Source organism: Peromyscus maniculatus, chromosome 13, assembly GCF_049852395.1.
Source record: "Peromyscus maniculatus bairdii isolate BWxNUB_F1_BW_parent chromosome 13, HU_Pman_BW_mat_3.1, whole genome shotgun sequence".
In the NCBI taxonomy this organism is placed as follows: Eukaryota; Metazoa; Chordata; class Mammalia; order Rodentia; family Cricetidae; genus Peromyscus; species Peromyscus maniculatus.
The window spans coordinates 2,917,077-2,934,802 of record NC_134864.1 but is presented as its reverse complement, the minus strand read 5'-3'; the positions used below and the strand labels follow the sequence as shown (position 1 = coordinate 2,934,802).

The 17,726-nt window shown below is 46.2% G+C and overlaps 1 protein-coding gene across 1 annotated transcript in view; it reads left to right on the top strand.

The window, feature by feature from the left end:
• Positions 1 to 534: 534 nt before the first annotated feature.
• The window catches only part of Dner (delta/notch like EGF repeat containing), a 331,006-nt gene continuing 313,814 nt past the window's right edge, over positions 535 to 17,726 (top strand). The window contains exon 1 of the mRNA XM_006984167.4: positions 535 to 1,205. Within this exon, the coding sequence (XP_006984229.2) occupies positions 930 to 1,205 (276 nt within the window). The 5' untranslated portion in view covers positions 535 to 929. The remainder of the gene's footprint in view (positions 1,206 to 17,726) is intronic.

Here is a 17,726-nt window from a genome sequence, read left to right as displayed (position 1 = left end):
GGTGAAACTTACTTCCAGGCAAAGTTCAGTAGCAAATGTCTTTGCTGGAAGGGCCTTTGCAAACCTGCACGAAGGTTCTCACAGTGTTGTGGGAGGGACATCAAATGACCAACTGGGTTCAACCTAGTCTGTCTGAGTCTCAGTTTCCTCCTGTATTCAACAATAGGGTTGGGCACTTTGATTCCCGGCTTCCGTCCCCGCGCCCCTCCCCGCCGCCCCCCGCCCCCCCCCCCCCCCCCGCCCGGCTTCTTTGAGCTCTTGTGAACTCTCTGAGCTCTGTGCTCCGCAAAGCCTGGCGAGGAGACTGCCGGTTCAGCACCAAGGACAAGGGCCTCGCAGCGGGTCCTGGAGGTGCAAGGTCAGCTCCACTCGAGGTCGGCTGGGTTTGCCAATGGCGCGCGCGAGCTGTACGTGCTAGGGACAGGGACAAGTGTTTTGGGAGCGGGTGGAGCACCCGCGAGAATGAGGTCAGGCTGGTCCCGCTGCGGCCTCACAGATTCTGCGCCAAGAGGTCGCGAGGGGCAGCTACGAGCCATCTGAAGCGGTCTCTCCACCCACTTTCCACCCCAGCATCGCCTCGCTGCCGGCTGTAGGCCCGCGCCCCCACCTCTGTGCCTTCCAGTCTTTCTTTGGACACACCCACGACTCTGACCCCATGAAGCTGGAAACGGAGGACAGCCTTTCGGCAACTTGCTGAGACTCGGAGCAGGATTCCCATCCCGGGTCCTCCCAGCCTCCGCGGGCCCCGCCCCCTGCCCCGCCCGCGGTTGCCCGGGGAACCACGGGCTCCTGCAGCTGCAGGAGGCGTCCGGTCCCGCTGAGCAGCACCAGCCGCTGGCGCTGCTGCTGCTACCGCCATCTCCGCCGCTAGCTCCGCCGCTGCCACCGCGCCCAGCTCTTCTCCAGCTCCTGAGTCCTCTCCGCCCGTCATGCCTCCCCGCCGCGCCCAGGCGCCCGGTGCCCAGCTGCTGCCCGCGCTGGCCCTGCTGCCGCTGCTGCTCGGTGCTGGGCCCCAGGGCGGCTGCTTGGCCAGCCCGGTGCCCGCCGCGCCCCTGCCTGCTCCGGGACCGTGCGCCGCTCAGCCCTGCCAGAACGGGGGTGTGTGCACCCCGCGTTCGGTGGCCGGCCAGGAGCATCCCGCGGCAGATGCTGAGTCCGGTTACAGCTGCACCTGTCCCGCTGGGGTCTCTGGTACCGACTGCCAGGTGAGTGGTCACTCCGCCCGGAGACACGCAGCCTCTCTCCCACCGCTGGGGCTCCAGCACTCCAGATTTTAGCTTCTGTTACTTTAGGAAGGGAATTCACAGATGCAGACTGGGGGCCACCCTTCAAGTGCCGCTTGGCTGTCCACCCTAGTTACCTGGCAATGCCAGCCAGGGCTCTTGGGGCGTGTCCTGTGTTCCAGGGCCCGGCAGCCACCCCATCCCTGGTACTCGTGGATCTATCAACAGCCACCAAGTGGCGCGCCCCTCCGAGGAGGCCCAGGCCGAGCACCCGGCTAGGCAGAGCAGAGGAGTCAGTTCTGTGAATCCCCCGTGGGGTACTTCAGTGTTCAGCTGGGCTCTGTTCCTTGTTGTACTGGATCCAGTGTGTGTAAAGGATGCAATAAGTGGGCGCCGGGGGGGGGGGGGGCGAGCAGGATGGTGGGCCCTGTGCCAGGTGGTGGGGCATTTTCCTTCCTTTCTTCCGCCTCTAGGGCTCTGACAAGGCAGCCAGAGGCTGAGAGGACCGCTGCCTCCTTTGGCCTGCGGCCAGTCCTTTCTGAGCTTGGGTGGTGGCAATGTTGGAACAGGTAAAGACATTTGAGGGCATCAAGCTGGGCCTTGCCGAGTTGCCCTTCTGGCTGGACGCTCTCGCAGCCAGGATACAGGCAGGAGCACTAGGAAGTCTCAGGTTGCTGTAGTCTTGTGAGGGATGGGAGGTGGCAAGCAACTGTCCTTGAACTGCAAATATCCAAAAGGGATCTGACAGAAAAGAAACGCATCTTTTGCAAGTGTGTTAAAGCTCAAAGACCCTACAAACGTTTCCAGTGTGTGAACTGGTAGCTCCTTGTTTGCACACAGCTGATCCTCTAGAGTAAAGATGAAAAAAAGTATTGATCTGAAACAGCTAGATTAAATCACGTGAAGGTGGAATAATGTATCTGGGATCAGCTTTCTTTCTTACATTTAGGGTGGAGGAGTTTGTTTCCTATAAATTGATAAACTGTTTGAAGACTTTAAGAATGCTCTGAGCAGCTCCACTTTCAAATGAGGAGGCCACCCTTTCCATGGGATAGGTTTTCATTTTTAGAATAGAGGTGAGCAGGATAAAGAGGCTTGACCTTGGCAGACTTTTTTTTCCTTTTCTATTACAATCTTCCTCCAACTCCCATAGTAGCAAAAACTGGAGACTGACTTTTTTTTCAATGCTGTATTTCTCTTCTTTGTTAACTGTTTTCTGTAAGTGTTAACTCCCTCAAAGGGAAAGGGGGGGGTGACGATGGAGTATTGTGTGGTATGGACATCCAACAGACTTTCAACTTGACCATTCTTGTGGGGAAAAGCTGAGCAGAGTCATCCAAACCGTGGGGGGACAAAGTCTGGCCTTTGTAAGACTGATCTGCAGGTGGAAGTCAGAGGATAGGTTTATACTCGTTTTCTCTGGTGGTTGATGTTAGCTTTGCTCTGGAGATGCTGCTGTTGTGTTTGCATGCCTGAGTCCCTTCATTGAGAGAAAGAGGTGATTTGGACTCAGGGTGTAATAGAAGCAGATAGGAGGAGAGCCATATCAATCTATATCAGTTTAGGTAAAAAGAGAAAGCTAATTAGGCACTGGGCACTTAATACAACTCTGAGATATTTTTGTGTGACTCTAAAAATAGATATAGAAAATATTAAAAAAAAAAAAGGGAAAGAACCCTCTATTGTTCTCCAAGGATGATAACAGAAAAACACAAATATTTGGTTCAATATCTAAGGTAATTTATCCAGAAGGGTCCTCAATATTACAGGAGCAAACTGGCTCTTCTCCAGCTCCCACCCAAGGCAGGTTTAGCTGTATGAGTCTGCCCACCCAAGGAGAAGCAGCACTTCGTGGTCTGCGATCAGAGTGGGGGAGTGGAGCAGCTGCAGTTCCAGCAGGAAAGCTGAGCCAAGTGGGAACTTGATCAGACTCAGTTACCCGGGAAAAACTTACTAGATGATTCAGAGCTTTATAACCCATAAAAATTGATTCCTGGTGATTTTGCATTTATTCTTCCACGAGCTCTCAGTCAGACTCATTATTCTCATTTCCTATGGTATCAGAAAACAATACACAGAAGGCAACCTTAGTAGAGAAGGCGAAAAAGAAAATACAAGAACAGAAACCTACATACAAATACATGCTGGGTGTGGTGGTGGCATGGAAAGACAAGGGAGTCGAAGGATCAGGAGTTCAAGGTCATCTTTAGCTACATAGCAAGTTCAAGGCCAGCCTGGATTGTAATAGATTGCCTCAAAAACCAAAACCCAACCCAACCCAAATCAAACAAGAAACATATGCAAGGTTAGTGACAGATAAGGGGATGGATGTACTTAGTGGGAACCTAAAGCTCACTGCATAGACTGAGAGTGGGAATTGTTCTGCTTATGAAAAGTCTTTTAAACAGTGTCACCCTCCCCCTCTACCTACAAAGATAATTCATGCCCATGATAACCTGTCCCTGAGGTCTCCTTTTGTTTTGAGAAAGATAAACAAAACAATAACAAAACCTTATTTATCCCTAATCAGCTGTCATGCTCATGTTTCTGGAACTTGCTTCTTGAAGCATCAGTGGCATGATGGGAGCTTACAGGACCTGGAAATGGGGTTTTCCGGGGCTGAAGCTTTTGTTAAACTGTGATGAGAGGTGACAGAGATGGCTGGAGCAGGGTTTCCTTGTCTTCGAACTGCCTTGCTGTGTTTGTCATGAAGAGCCTGGTGACCATGGGGTTGGCTGCTGGCAGCTTTTCAGGCTTGCATGTTGGTTTCCCTCTTCCCTTCTATATCCAGGCAAGCTGATAAAGGACCTGGGCACTCTCTCTTTCGATGCTGATGGGGAGGTTCACACACTGGTCCCTGCATGGTGCCACCGCAGCTCAACTCCTTAAACTCCACTGTCCCAGGCTGGTCAGTCACCCCAACCTCCCCGCGCCGAGTCATCCTGATTACAGGTCCTACTGGGATACTTTACTACAACGGCAAGCAAATGGACACTAAATATGAGGAATGAGCTGCACGTGTGGGACACATCTGTGATCCCAGTATTCTGGAGGTGGAGGCAGGAGAATCACAAGTTCCAGGCCAGTCTGGGCTACAGAGTGACCTTGTCTCAAAACCAACCAACAACCAACCAAAAACAAACCTCCCCAAATCCCAGGAGGCTGGGGATGCAGAAAGGTGTCAGTTGTCAGCATCTGGACAGTCTTCCTCTTCTGATGAAGAAGCATTTCCCTTCATCCAGCTTAAACACACAGGTGATTCAGTGGTACAATCCTCACCTGCTCTCTACTGAGCTAGCCACGAAAGCTAGGGATTATTTAACGTGTGCTGTATTTGTTTGCAATGCTTATTTCATTTTAATGAAAGAATCCTTTGCCAAATATGCAAGCAGTTAGACACCTGTTTGTTTTTCATCACACATTCCCTAAGGAACTTATCCTCTGAAATGAAAATAAAAATGTATCAGTTTCATTAAGCTTGTTCTAGAATCTTTCCTTCTGATGAAGCATGTTAATTTGAAACAATGGCTCAGATGAGCAAATCCATCTCTTTCTTTCTTTCTTTCTTTAAACATTATTTATTTAAAATGTATTCTTCTCTCATACATTGTATCCTGACTGCAGCTTCCCTCCTCTTCTCCTAGTTCCCCTTGCCACCTCCCCTCTCCCCCAGATCTACTCCTCCTCCTTTCCCTTCAGAAAAGGGCAGGCCTCCCAGGGATATCAACCAAACATGGCAAATCAAGTTATAATAAAACTAGGCACATCCCATCATATCAAGGCTACTTGAGGCAACCCAGTAGGAGGAAAAGGGTCCCAAAAGCAGGCAAAAGGGTCAGAGACACCCCTAACCCCACTGTTAGGAGTCCCACAGGAACACCAAGTCACACGACCGTAACATAAGTACAGGGGACCTAGGTCAGACTCATATAGGCTCCCTGATTGCTAGTTGAGTCTCTGTGAGTCCTTGTGAGCCCTGGTTAGTTGATTCTGTGGGCTGTGTTCTCCTGGTGTCCTCCACCCCTTTGGCTCCTATAATCCTTCTTTGTCCTTTTTTGCAAGATTCCGCAACCTCCACCTAATGTTTGACTGTGGGTCTCTGCATCTGCTCCTAAAGTTGCTGGGTGAATCCTCTCTGATGATGATTATGCTAGGCTCTGGTCTATGAGTATAGCAGAGTATCATTAGGAATCATTTCTTTGACTTTTTTTTTCCAGGCATGTTTGGTTCCTTCCTAGATCTCTGGGCTATCCAGACTGGTTCCTGGCCCTCCCGGCAGTGTCTGGGCATAGGCTGTCTCTTGTGTTGTGGGTCTCAAGTTGGACCAGGCATTGGCTGGCCACTCCCACAAGTTCTGTACCACCTTTACTCCAGCACATCTTGTATGAAGGACTAATTGTAAGTTGAAGGTTTTGTGGCTGGCTTGGTGTCCCAATCCCTCTCCTGGAAGCCTTGCCTGGTTACAGGAGATGGCTGGTTCAGGTTTCATATCTTCCATTACTATGAGTCTTCACTAGGGTCACCCTCGTGGATTCCTGGGAGTTACCATTGCACTAGGTTTCTACCTCACCTTGGAAATGCGCCACCCCCCCCCATTCCAGTCATTTTTCCCAGTATTCTCTCCCTCCACATCCCCTACCTAATCTATCCTGATCCCATCCCCACCTGCCCAAAGTCTACCCATGAAATCTATTCTATTCCCTCTTCTCAGGGAGATCCATTCGGCCCCCCTTGGGCTGTTCTGAACAAATCCATTTCTAACCGAGATTTGTTTGTTTGTTTTACTGGGGATGGAAAAAGTCTTGCTAATTTTAGGCCATCACTGAATCACTGAGTGACTCTCCTGCCTCTGACTGAGATTTGCTAATAACCAAGAGTTGTAATTCTTTGCACTGCATCAGCCTTTTTCACTAGATTTTTACACACACACACACACACACACACACACACACACACACACACACACACTATTGTATGGTATCTGCAAACTAGCAGCAATCAATTGCAGTGTCCAGATTTACTCTCTCTCTCTGGTTTCTCTTTTTGTTTGTTTTTGTTTTGTTCTGTTTCTGTTTTTGGAGACAGTTTCTCTGTGTAGCTCTGGCCATCCTGGAACTCACACTGTAGATCAGGCTGCTTCGAACTTACAAAGATCCACCTGCCTCTGCCTCTCAAGTGCTGGGATTAAAGGCATGCACCACCCCTGACCTCTCACTGGCTTCTCTATGAATTGTTTTTACAGCCTTGAGAGAGTTACTCACTGTCCCTAAACTTCAGTGTCCATATCTCTGAAATGGACTACTAGTACCTGCCATATTTTTCTTTCCAGAAGCCATGAAATCATAAATAAGAATCTCAGAAAGCTTTTACTCTAAGCATAAAGAAGTGTGTGAGACTAGAGATAATGATTGTTTTTACATCTTTATTCATTTATTTGGTGGCGGGAGGGTCAGAAGACAGCTTTCAGGAGTCAGTTCTCTTCCACCATGTGGGTTTCAGAGATCACACTCAAGTTGTTAGGCCTGGTGGCAAAAGCCTTTCCCCACTGAGCCACCTCATTGTCCTTACCACTCTTTTGAGACAGTCTCAGTACATAGCTCCGACTGTGTGGGAACCTGGGCTCCTCCTGTCCCAGCCTCACTAGTGTTGGGTTATAGGTGTGCACCACTGTGCTTGGCATAAGAATGAATGTTTAAAAATTTTGGAACAATGTAAAGTGGTACACAAATAGAAGTATAAGAAAAGGACCTTCTCTTTTCCTACAGAAGATCTAGTTTTACCAGTTAAACCAGTCTGTGGTTGGTTCTCATCAATAAACAGGTTCAAGGTTTTTCTCTGTACTAGAGCCACCGTGCTGTATGTTTTTAAAATGGCAAATTAACTATTAAAATTTCTGTTCTTTTATTCTGAAATAAGTGTTTGCTCAGTGAAATTCTCAGTGATCTGACATTTCCTTTGAAATGAAAGAGTTTTTAAAGTGTCAAAATTCTTGTAACAGTTTTAAGAAAGGGAAACAGTTGATTTTCTATGCTTTTCTTATATCTGTGAATGGTATTCTTGGCCATTCATAGGAAACATCACCTTCCACATCCTGGCCACTTGACAACACATTCTGGTCGTTAGTGTCTTTGCTTAAGCATCTCATGACACGGTACCAACATCCAAGGTAGCTTTGTTTGTGTCCTAATTTCATGAGCATCCATGAGGGAAGAAAACCTAGCCTGCAGTTGAAGGGCATTTGAGTCAGAAAGCAGAATGTCTGGCTGTAATTTTAGACATCCTCTCCAGCTCAGGAGGCAGCTATGGTCACAGTTACTCACCCGGGAGCAGCCGCTGAAGAATCCAGGCCCCCAGGGGAACATTCACCAGCATGACAGTTTTTATAGGCAAGAGGTCTTCCTAGTTACCCTGCCCATGACCCCTTCATTGGAGCTCAGTCCTTGCTACTTATTAAAGAACCATGGAGTTTAACAAATATGAGTGTCTGGGTTTTTATTGTCCTCTGTCCCCCGGACTCTGACTTATCTATTGTTCTGGGGTAGAACTGGGCACCGGGAACATTATATGTTCTACTGTATTGTCAGGCTAGAGAGGATCCCCTTTCCCCCAAATCCTGAGCATATAACACATGGCAGAGAGAAGGCAGTCACATCTACTACTTGTCATTTGCACTCAGGGGGTGGTCAGTTTCTAAGTTCAGGAACTCCCAGACAGGCTCCTCTATCGGAATAGGTCCTTGGGTGAACTTTCAGTAGAAAGAGTGCGACTATGGGATCCCTGAGTCAGAACCTGCCTCTCTCTGGGTGCCCTCCAATCGGTAACTCCTCCCTCTGGGAATGAGTGTCTTCCTCTGGGAAGCTGGGATCCAGATTCCAGCCTTGAAGGTAGTTAGAAACCAAGCCAGTGATGTGCCCATAGAAGGCATTAATGGAAGAGTTCACCTCCAGTAATTTCTCTTCTGTCCTTCCCAACCCAGTAGGTCCAAAGAACATCAAGGAACCAGGACAAATGGAGCATGAACAGATTGTCCTGTGTGTACATATGCACTTGGAGGTCAGAGGGCAGTCTTGGCTGTCATCTACATTATTTTTGAGACAGGGTCTCTTGCTGTCCTGGAACTAGATAAGTCAAATAGGCTAGTCTGGCTGGCCCATGAACCCGGAGGTCTGCCTGTCTTTTCATTGGGATTATAAACGTGTCACTTCTGATTTCTGGGGCTGGAATTCAGGTCCTTGTGCTCTCAAGACAAGCGCTTCACCAACTGAACCATTTCTCCAGCCCCCACAGTTGTTTTGACTGAACTCACTAGGTTATCGTCAGTCACCAATCATCATGTGCATCTTAGAGCCCTTGTATTGAAGAGGAGACTCCCTGCTCTCCCAGCTAAAGCAGTTCCAACCCAACAGAGGGCTCTTTAGCACCCACACAGGGGCCATTTCCAGCAGTGTTAACCAAACCCAGCCTGTGTGCTATGCCCATTGCTGAAAGGATGAGTTTTGCAAAAGTTTATGACGTGGTCACATGCAGAGACAAAGAGAGCAATTCTTGAGTCCTCTTCTCCAAGGCTGAGGCTTTGGGATATTTATGGTGTGAGACATGGGCAGAAGTCACTGGAGGTTAGGACTAATGGATGATCTGCACATGTGGTATCACACTTGATCAGCGGTTACCATAGTGACCCACACTCCAGACTTTAGCTCTGAAATTGATGCTTTTTACAGTAACCTGAAAGCAAGTGCTTATGAGCAGGTGGGGTAGGTTAAATCTCCAAGGTTATTCAGGTTTCCCCTCAGTCTTCAGAGGTGCTTCACAGTACAACTGGATATATAGCTGGCCTCGGTACAGCACTGATCAGGGGCCCATTGAACATATATTGAGTATGTGGGCAGGCACCATGTTTAGGAGGTCAGTGCATGAGGATTCATAACTGTTTAACAGCTTCCCCTAGTGCCAAGTCTGTTCTTGAAAATCTTTTAATTCCATTTTTTTTGGTCTGATTTTGAGACAGAATTTTTCTGTGTAACAGCTCTGGGTGTCTTTGAACTCACTTTGTAGACAAGGCTGGCCTCAAAATCACAGAGATCCACCTGCCTTTGCCTTGAGAGTGCTGGGATTAAAGGCATGCGCCACCACCACCCGGCAATCCAAATAATTTATTTTATTTTATTTTTTATTTTATTTTATTTTATTTATTTATTTATTTTTTTTTTTTGGTTTTTCGAGACAGGGTTTCTCTGTGTAGCTTTGCGCCTTTTCCTGGGACTCACTTGGTAGCCCGGGCTGGCCTCGAACTCACAGAGATCCGCCTGCCTCTACCTCCAGCGTGCTGGGATTAAAGGCATGCGCCACCACCGCCCGGCGTCAAATAATTTTTAAAAGATTGATTTTATTATTTTTTAAATTTATTTATATGTGTTTGTTTATGTGCATGTATATACATGTTTGTGTGAATGTTTGTGTAGGCCAGAAGAGGGTGTCGAATTCTCTGAAGCTAGAAATACAGGTGGTTGTGAGATGCCTGATGTGAGTACTAGGAGCCAAACTAAGGAGGTCCTCTGCAAGAGCAGCAGGTACTATTTATTAACTGCTGAGCCGTCTCTCTGGCCCCTCCGTATGTATGTATGTATGTATGTATGTATGTATGCATATATGTATAGATGTATATTCAGTAGTCCTAACTTTTATATTTCTAATAATCCTTTAAAAATACCTTTCAAGTCTGGAGAGATGGCAGAGTAGGTAACAGTACTTGCTGCTCAGTTGTGAGAGCCTGCATTCAAATCCCAACACCCATGTCAAAAGCTTGATGGGGCTGCATGCATCTGTAACCCCAGATTTCTAGGAGATGGAGACAGGAAGATCACTGGAGCTTGCTCTGTGTGTGTGTGTGTGTGTGTGTGTGTGTGTGTGTGTGTGTGTGTGTGTGTGTATGTGTGTGTATGTGTGTTTGTGTGTGTGTATGTGTATGTATGTGTTTATGTGTGTTTGTGTGTGTATATATGTGTGTGTGTGTTTGTGTGTGTATGTGTGTGTGTATATGTGTGTGTATGTGTGTGTTTATGTGTGTATATGTGTTTGTGTGTGTATGTGTTTATGTGTGTATGTGTGTGTATATATGTGTGTGTATGTGTTTGTGTGTGTATGTGTGTGTGTATATGTATGTGTTTGTGTGTTTATGTGTGTGTATGTGTTTGTGTGTGTATGTGTTTGTGTGTGTATGTGTGTGTATGTATGTGTTTGTGTGTGTGTATGTGTATGTGTGTTTGTGTGTGTGTATGTGTGTGTATGTGTTTGTGTGTGTATGTGTGTTTGTGTGTGTGTATGTGTTTGTGTGTGTATGTGTTTGTGTGTGTGTATGTGTGTGTGTGTACCCTTATGTACACGTGTGGGGGTATTGTAGAATTTAGATCACTGAGGAAAACAGCGCCATCTTTGTCAGATCAGCTAGGCCTTCTTGTAAGAGACTAGCAGGGTAGGCCTGTAGACCGTTGACATTCACTCAGAGAAAGAAGAGATGGGAAAGGTCACTGGAACTTCATCTGAAATTCCAGCTACTCCTTCTAGCCATTTATATGAAATTTTGCCCTAACCACTCAAAGCCTTAGCCCGCAGGGCTCAGGTGCTAGAGTTTATAGGCTAGGACAGGACAATTCAGAGGGGCTCCACCTATGCAGCTATGGAAACCATCGTGCCGGGTAAAGACTTTCCAGTGTGGGTGCTTTGGGGTCACCAATGCTCCTGTAAGGAACTCCTCACGTGTGCTCTGTGAGTAAGGACAATAAACTCACTGCTTCTCCAGGTGGAACTTTGGTGGCAGCACACTTTATTTTGCCTTTGGGACCTTATAAAGAGGGGGTGGACATTGCTTGCATCTCTCAAGGGAAGGAATTCTTGGGACAGGAGGCCAGAGGTGTCTTCCTCTATTATTTTCCGTTGTATTTTTCAGACAGGATCTCTCACTGAGCTGGAGCTTACCAATTGTTTAGACTGACTAGCCAGCGAGCTCCCAGAATTCTCCTGTTTCAGCCTCCACAGTGCTGGGGTCACGGGTGCTATGCCTGGATGTTTACATGTGTACTGGGGTCCCATGATCAGGTCCTCGAGCTTGCTAATGGAGCCATCTGCCCAGCTCCTGAGATCAGAGTCCTCCAGGGCAGATTGTAGCCTTTTGTTCGATCTTTGCCCTTGGTCAGTGTGCTCGGACACCTGGGTAATGGCTGTTTCTAGGAAAGCCTGTGCACCAGGAGAGAGAAGTGGTAGCCTGAAGGGCTTTCGTATGCAGGAAAGTCCATGCTAAGTCACTGCTAGCTCATTTGCTTTCCTAAAAGCTATTTCCCCATTCATTAGTAAGATAGAAGAAATAAAATAGCCCTTTGAGGGGGCCCTGGCAAAGACTGGCCCTGCAGGAACACAAGCGGCTGTCTTATAAAAGTGGATATGACCCCCCCCACACACACAACATTTTGTAGCTGAGGAAATTTACACTGAACCTTGTAGCTCGGTGACTGCTAAGCTTGGTGTTGTGACTTTGTGTTATTTCTATCTCCACACTGCCAGTGCCTTGACCTGCTCCGTGTAACTTTCAAAGAATACAGCCAGGCTTGGGGAGGGAAAGGGGGTAGTGGTAGGGATGGGCAGGTTTTAGTTTCTGGATGCATGGATGCTTCAGGCTGTCTAAAAAAAAAAAAAAGTGAAAGTTTTTCTTCTCAAAGAGAAAAGAAAAGGAATGGCTTATAAAGGAGGGTGAGGAATTGGGAAAAGTGGAAAAGGCGCTTTGAAATAGACACTCTCTCGCTATCTTTTGCTCACAGCTCCTGTGGCCAAGAGCATCCTTTAGAATTTCAGTACTGGCACTTATCTGCTTCTTGTAGTTAATTTAAAGAAGGATTTGCAATTACTTTTGGGGTTCAGAGGCAGATTGAAGCTTCTCTATGGGATGAGTTTTCTGTGTGGGGTGGAATTACAAGGGAGGGAATGTATCTAGTCCCTAGTTGCTTTTCTTTTTTGGTTTTTAGAGACAGGGTTTTTCTGTGTAGCTTTAGAGCCTGTCCTGGAACTCAATTTGTAGCCCAGGCTGGCCTCGAACTCACAGAGATCTGCCTGCCTCTGCCTCCAGCGTGCTGGGATTAAAGTCATGCGCTGCCGCCGCCGCCGCCGCCGCCGCCGCCGCCGCCGCCGCCGCCGCCGCCGCCGCCGCCGCCACCTGGCTAGTTCCTATTTTCTTTTGACTTCTTTCAAAAAAAGTTAAAATGGCATTTATTATTTATTTGTGTGTGTGCATGGCATGGTTCAGGTGTGGAATTCAGAGGACAGCTTTCTTTTTCAGTTGAAAATCTGTACTTTTTTTACATGTTACATTTTGATCAGAGTCTCCCTTCCCTCATTTCCTCCCAGATCCTCCCCACCCATCCAACTCCATGGCTTCTTTCTCTCTTTAGAAAACAAACAGGCAAATAAAAACAAACAAGCCGGGCGGTGGTGGCGCACGCCTTTAATGCCAGCACTCAGGAGGCAGAGACAGGTGGATCTCTGAGTTTGAGGCCAGCCTGGTCTGCAGAGCTAGTTTCACAGCTCTGGGCTGTTATAGAGAGAAACTCTGTCTCAGAACTGTCCCCCCGCCAAAAAGATTGTCATAAATCATATATAAATATTTCAGTTTGTGATGACTTTATATTATATTAGAATAAAGAGGCTTTTATCAGAAATCTTCCTTTCTTCTTAAAAAAGAATTATTTAGTTCCCCTGCCCCTTAATATTTGGCCTGGGTGCATCGGTATTTTGATGAACAGAGCTTTTCTTCAAAGTCCTTAATCACAGGTGTAATGTTCCGGTTCCAGAAGGTTCTTTTCATCCCTCTTGGACAGGAGAAGAACTGGCCTAATGTTCAGTAGGATGAAACATCCCCCTGCTTTAGTCTTCACATGGTATTTTTAGCTCTTTTCTCTTCAAGAACAGCCTCATTAGTCTGGGCCATTGAATTTCTGTGTTCTTCTATGTTTATTTTCACACTTTAAAATTGGCCATTTTGGGGGTTTGTTTTTGGTTTCTGGTTGTGCAAAAGAGAATTCTTTTATCTCCGTAGAAAAGCCTCATAATGAGAGAAATAATAAGAGAGACAGAAAAATGAGAACTAATATTAGCATTTTTATGAGGCCCAAAATAAATTCTCAGCTGGAGAAAAGTAGATTTAATATTATTTTTTTTTCATTTTACAAAAGGAGGAAGGGATGGAGCATGATAGGGATTTCTGAGCTATTCTGACACAAAGTGAAGTTAATCTTTTTTGTTTCATAGGGGAAAAATTGCTGTGTTTAAGTTCAGTAGTATATGTCAGCAGCTTAAAACAACACAAATCGATGACATCATGCAATGTTTCTCATACTTAAACTCTTTATTTTTGAGACAGGGTCTCATTATGTAGCCCAGGCTGGCTTCAAACCTGTGGCGATCCTCTTGTCTCAACCTCCCAAGTGCTGGGATTATAGATGTGGGTCATTATGTCCAGCTTGCTTCCTGTGGTTTCAATAGATCCTACATATTTTTTGTGTGCTTAAAAGGTTATTATTATTATTGTTATTATTATTATTTCAAGCAGAGTCCATAGGAATTTTTGTCTGTTTGTTTTTGTTTTTCGAGACAGGGTTTCTCTGTGTAACAGTCCTGGATGCCCTGGAACTCACTTTGTAGGTCAGGCTGGCCTTGATCTCACAAAGATCTGCCTCCTGAGTGCTGGGATTAAAGGCATGTGCCATCTGTGTGTACCCCTGAGTCCATAGGAATTTAAGGGAAGCTGAGATCTCTTTCTCTGAACCTACATCTTCCAAGCAGCATGTGAAGTGTGTGTGTGGTCCTTTGCTCTTCCTCCCATACTTTTGGAAACACAGAACCCTGGATTCAATGATGGAGAAGCATCCTTCCAGAAGAGTGACCCACAGGGAACCTGTGTGGGTTGCATTCCTTAACCTTCTTTCCCTGGGTGTCCCTAAAGATGGTCTCTTATTGAACATGGTGCTCATTGACTACTTAGGCTAGTGAGTCCTAGGGATCCACTTACCTCTGCTTCCCTAGTGTTATAGATACAGATATACTGTCCTGCCTGATTTTTTACATGGGTACTGGGGACCCAAACTTAGTCTTCCTGCTGTGTGGCAAGCACTTTATAGAATGAGCAATCTCCCCTGCTCCACTAGATGCTTTTCTGTCTGTGTTATCTTCTAGTGTGAGCTCCAAAGTTCTCTGTGGATGTGTTGGTGGTCAGTTTTGATTGTCAGCTTGGCACAATCTTGAAACGCCTGAGAAGAGAGTTTTATGAGGAATTATCAAGATCAAGTTATCCTGTGGGAATGTCTGTGAGGGATTGTTTTGATTATTAATTGACTTGGGAAGACCCAGCCCATTGTGGGTGGCATCTTTCCTTTGGCTAGGCTTTTTTATGAATAGAGAAAGCAATCTGAGTACTTTGCAGTGAGCAAACAAAGATGCATTTATTCTGTCTTGCCCTTGACCATGGATGCAATGTGAGTAACTGCTTGAGTTCCAAGGCTTGGCTTTTCTGAAATGATGGACTGCAACTTGGAACTGTGAGCCAAGTAGACTCTTTCCTTTCCTGTGGTTTTTTTTTTTTTTTTTTTTTTTTTTTTTGTCAGAGTGTTTGTCAAAGCAACAGACAAACTAGGACAGATGAGTATTTGTGCCCTCCTCCCACAGGCCAGACTGATATACTCTTATTACTATACTGGCCTGGGTATCGAGTATTCCAGAACTCATTTGAGCACAGTCTACAGGCCCTCAGTGACACTCTGCTATTCCAACTCTATGGTTTCCTCATTAAGGCCCAGCCTTTCATGGCTCCCTCCTGAAACAGCCTACATGCTGGAGAGCTCTGTTCTATGACTCTGCCCAGATCCTGAGCATAGCCCTTCCCTGCCAGTGAATTGTTCTATTTCCTGTGGTCTGCTCAGATCCTCTGGGAAAAACAGTATTTTCCAGGGACGCTTGAGGCACCATGAAGTGGCCTTAGGGCAGGGGAAATGACTCCGTAGGTAAAGCCCTTGTTTTGCAAGTGTGTGGACAGGAATTTGAATCCACAGAACCTACATGAATCTGGATGATGCAGCACACATCTATAATCCCAGTGCTCTTGTGGCAAGACAGGAAGCAGAGATGGGACAGTTTCCAGGGCATGCAGGCCAGCTAGTTTGACTTAAACAACAGCAAGCATGAGACCGTGTCTCGAAAAGAAAGGTGATTTTCCTCTCACCCCCACATGTACACAGGGCTTCTGAAAGCACTTTGGTAGCTCACGGGGTCTTCTGAACTTCTGTACAGTTTCTGTCTGCTGGGTCCTGGCCCTGCATTGAGCCCATTCAATACCACAAGAGGAGCAGAGACTACCCAGTGGTCATTGCAGGCTGTAATACCATCTCAGGTGCCTTGTTTGTTATGGGATTGTTCATGTGGGTTCATAGTGAGCATCCATATTGTGTTTAATGGATTCCTTGTAAATGAGAAGTCAGAGTAGGCTGGGGAGTGGGACCCCCGTGCTTGCTGATGAGCCAAAACAGGTCTAAAGGGCTGGAGATCTCTTGTTGCTTAGCAACCACTGCCAGGCTCTTGGGCTGCTACACTGATTCTTGTTAATTCCTTGGGAATTAGGATTTGGACCTCAGAAGCTCAATTTACTTCCCATGTCCAGAGTCTCTCTCTCTCTCTCTCTCTCTCTCTCTCTCTCTCTCTCTCTCTCTCTCTCTCTCTCTCTCTCTCTTTCTCTCTCTCTCTTTCTCGCGCAACCTTGGGTATTATTCCTTAGTTGTTGGGCACTGTTTCCTTTTTATTTTCTTGTTTAAAGCAAAGCTTCTCACTGACTTGCCCAGGTTAGACCATCTGACTAGAAGTTTTCAGGGACCCACGTGTCACTGCTTCCAACTTCACCTAGCTTGGAATCAAACTAAGGTCCTCATCATTGTGTGGCAAACTCTTTACAGCCTGAGCCATCTCCTCAGTCCCTGAGGCCCAGAGACTCTCACAAAGCAATTGCATCTTCAAGTCAGAGTCAATAGGAATGTCTGCTACTCACCCAGTTCTCCATTCCTATGACTGGGAGTCTCCCGGGTCTGTCTTACACATAGTCTAACCCTACAGTGTTCAGCTTTATGGAATGTTGGGGAAGGAGAGGAGACAGAGTCCTCTTGTTTTTCAAGCCATGTAGGGCTCTGACTCTTCAACTGGCCACTTTTGAATACTGACTCTGTGGTACTTTGAATGTAATTGACCCCCATTATCTCATAGGGAGTGGCACTATTAGGAGGTGTGGATTTGTTGGAGGAGTTATGGCCTTGTTGGAGGAAGTATGTCACTGTGCGGATGGGCTTTGAGGTTTCCTATGCTCAAGATATTGCCCAATGTCTCAGTCCACTACCTGTTGCCTTCAAATCAAGATGTAGCCAGTACCACATCTGTCTGCACATTGCCATGCTCCCCGCCATGATGATAATGGATGGAAGTTCTGAAACTGTACGTGAGCCAATTAAATGTTTTACTTTGTAAGAGTTGCTGTGGTCATGATGTCTCTTCACAGCAATAGCAACCCTAACTAAGACTCCAATGGCAGAATCTTGAATTTAGCTGAGACATAAATTTGGCTTGGTCAGTTCACTGATTTTATGAAAGAAAATGAAAGTCAAAGAGATGAATGCTAGAGTCAGGATAAGAACTTGCCAATTCCCCATCCAGGGCTCCTTCATTAAGCATTTAAGTGTAGACATTTCAAACCCTGAAGACACTCCAATGGGGACTTACCATAGCCATCTTCATAGATATTCAGAGTCAACTGAATGCTCAATTCTCTGCGCCATACCCATGTGCCTTGTTCATACCTCTACATAAGCTGTCCTGATCACATATTTCACTGGAGTCCTAATAGTAGGTGAGGAGATACTTGGTAGAGGTCTTTATGGCTTGATAAATGTTAACAGAGCAGGTAGGGAGAGATTGAAGCCCCATGTGCAGGGCTTTCCTGGTGTGGTCACAGCTGTCTGCTCTACTCAGCTTTGCAACAGAAGAACATTCCTGTTTATAAGATGTCGTCCTCAGGTACAGCCTAGTCAGTTGGAGACTCTGCAGGATGAATTAAGACAGTGGAATGTTAACTGTATCCATAGCATCATTTAATATTTTTGGAAACAAAGACTTCTTAGAGGAACAAGCCATTGCTTTTCTGTTGGACTCATAAAACTACTTAGATCAGAAGTGGTTTTTCTGTATGTCTCAAAGCCTTCCCTCTTAATGCCTTTTTAGGAATAGCTAGGTTGGAAGTGTAGCTTTATATTTTAACTGACATAAAACCTGTAATGATAAACTGAGTCTTAAAAACAAGAATTAGCTTGCATAATCACTTAGAATATGAAGCTTATTAATTTGCTTAACTATGGGAAGTAGCCAGGGAAGCCCTGGTTTTAAGATAACCATAATGTCTACATGTTCATATGAGCAAAATTACAAAAA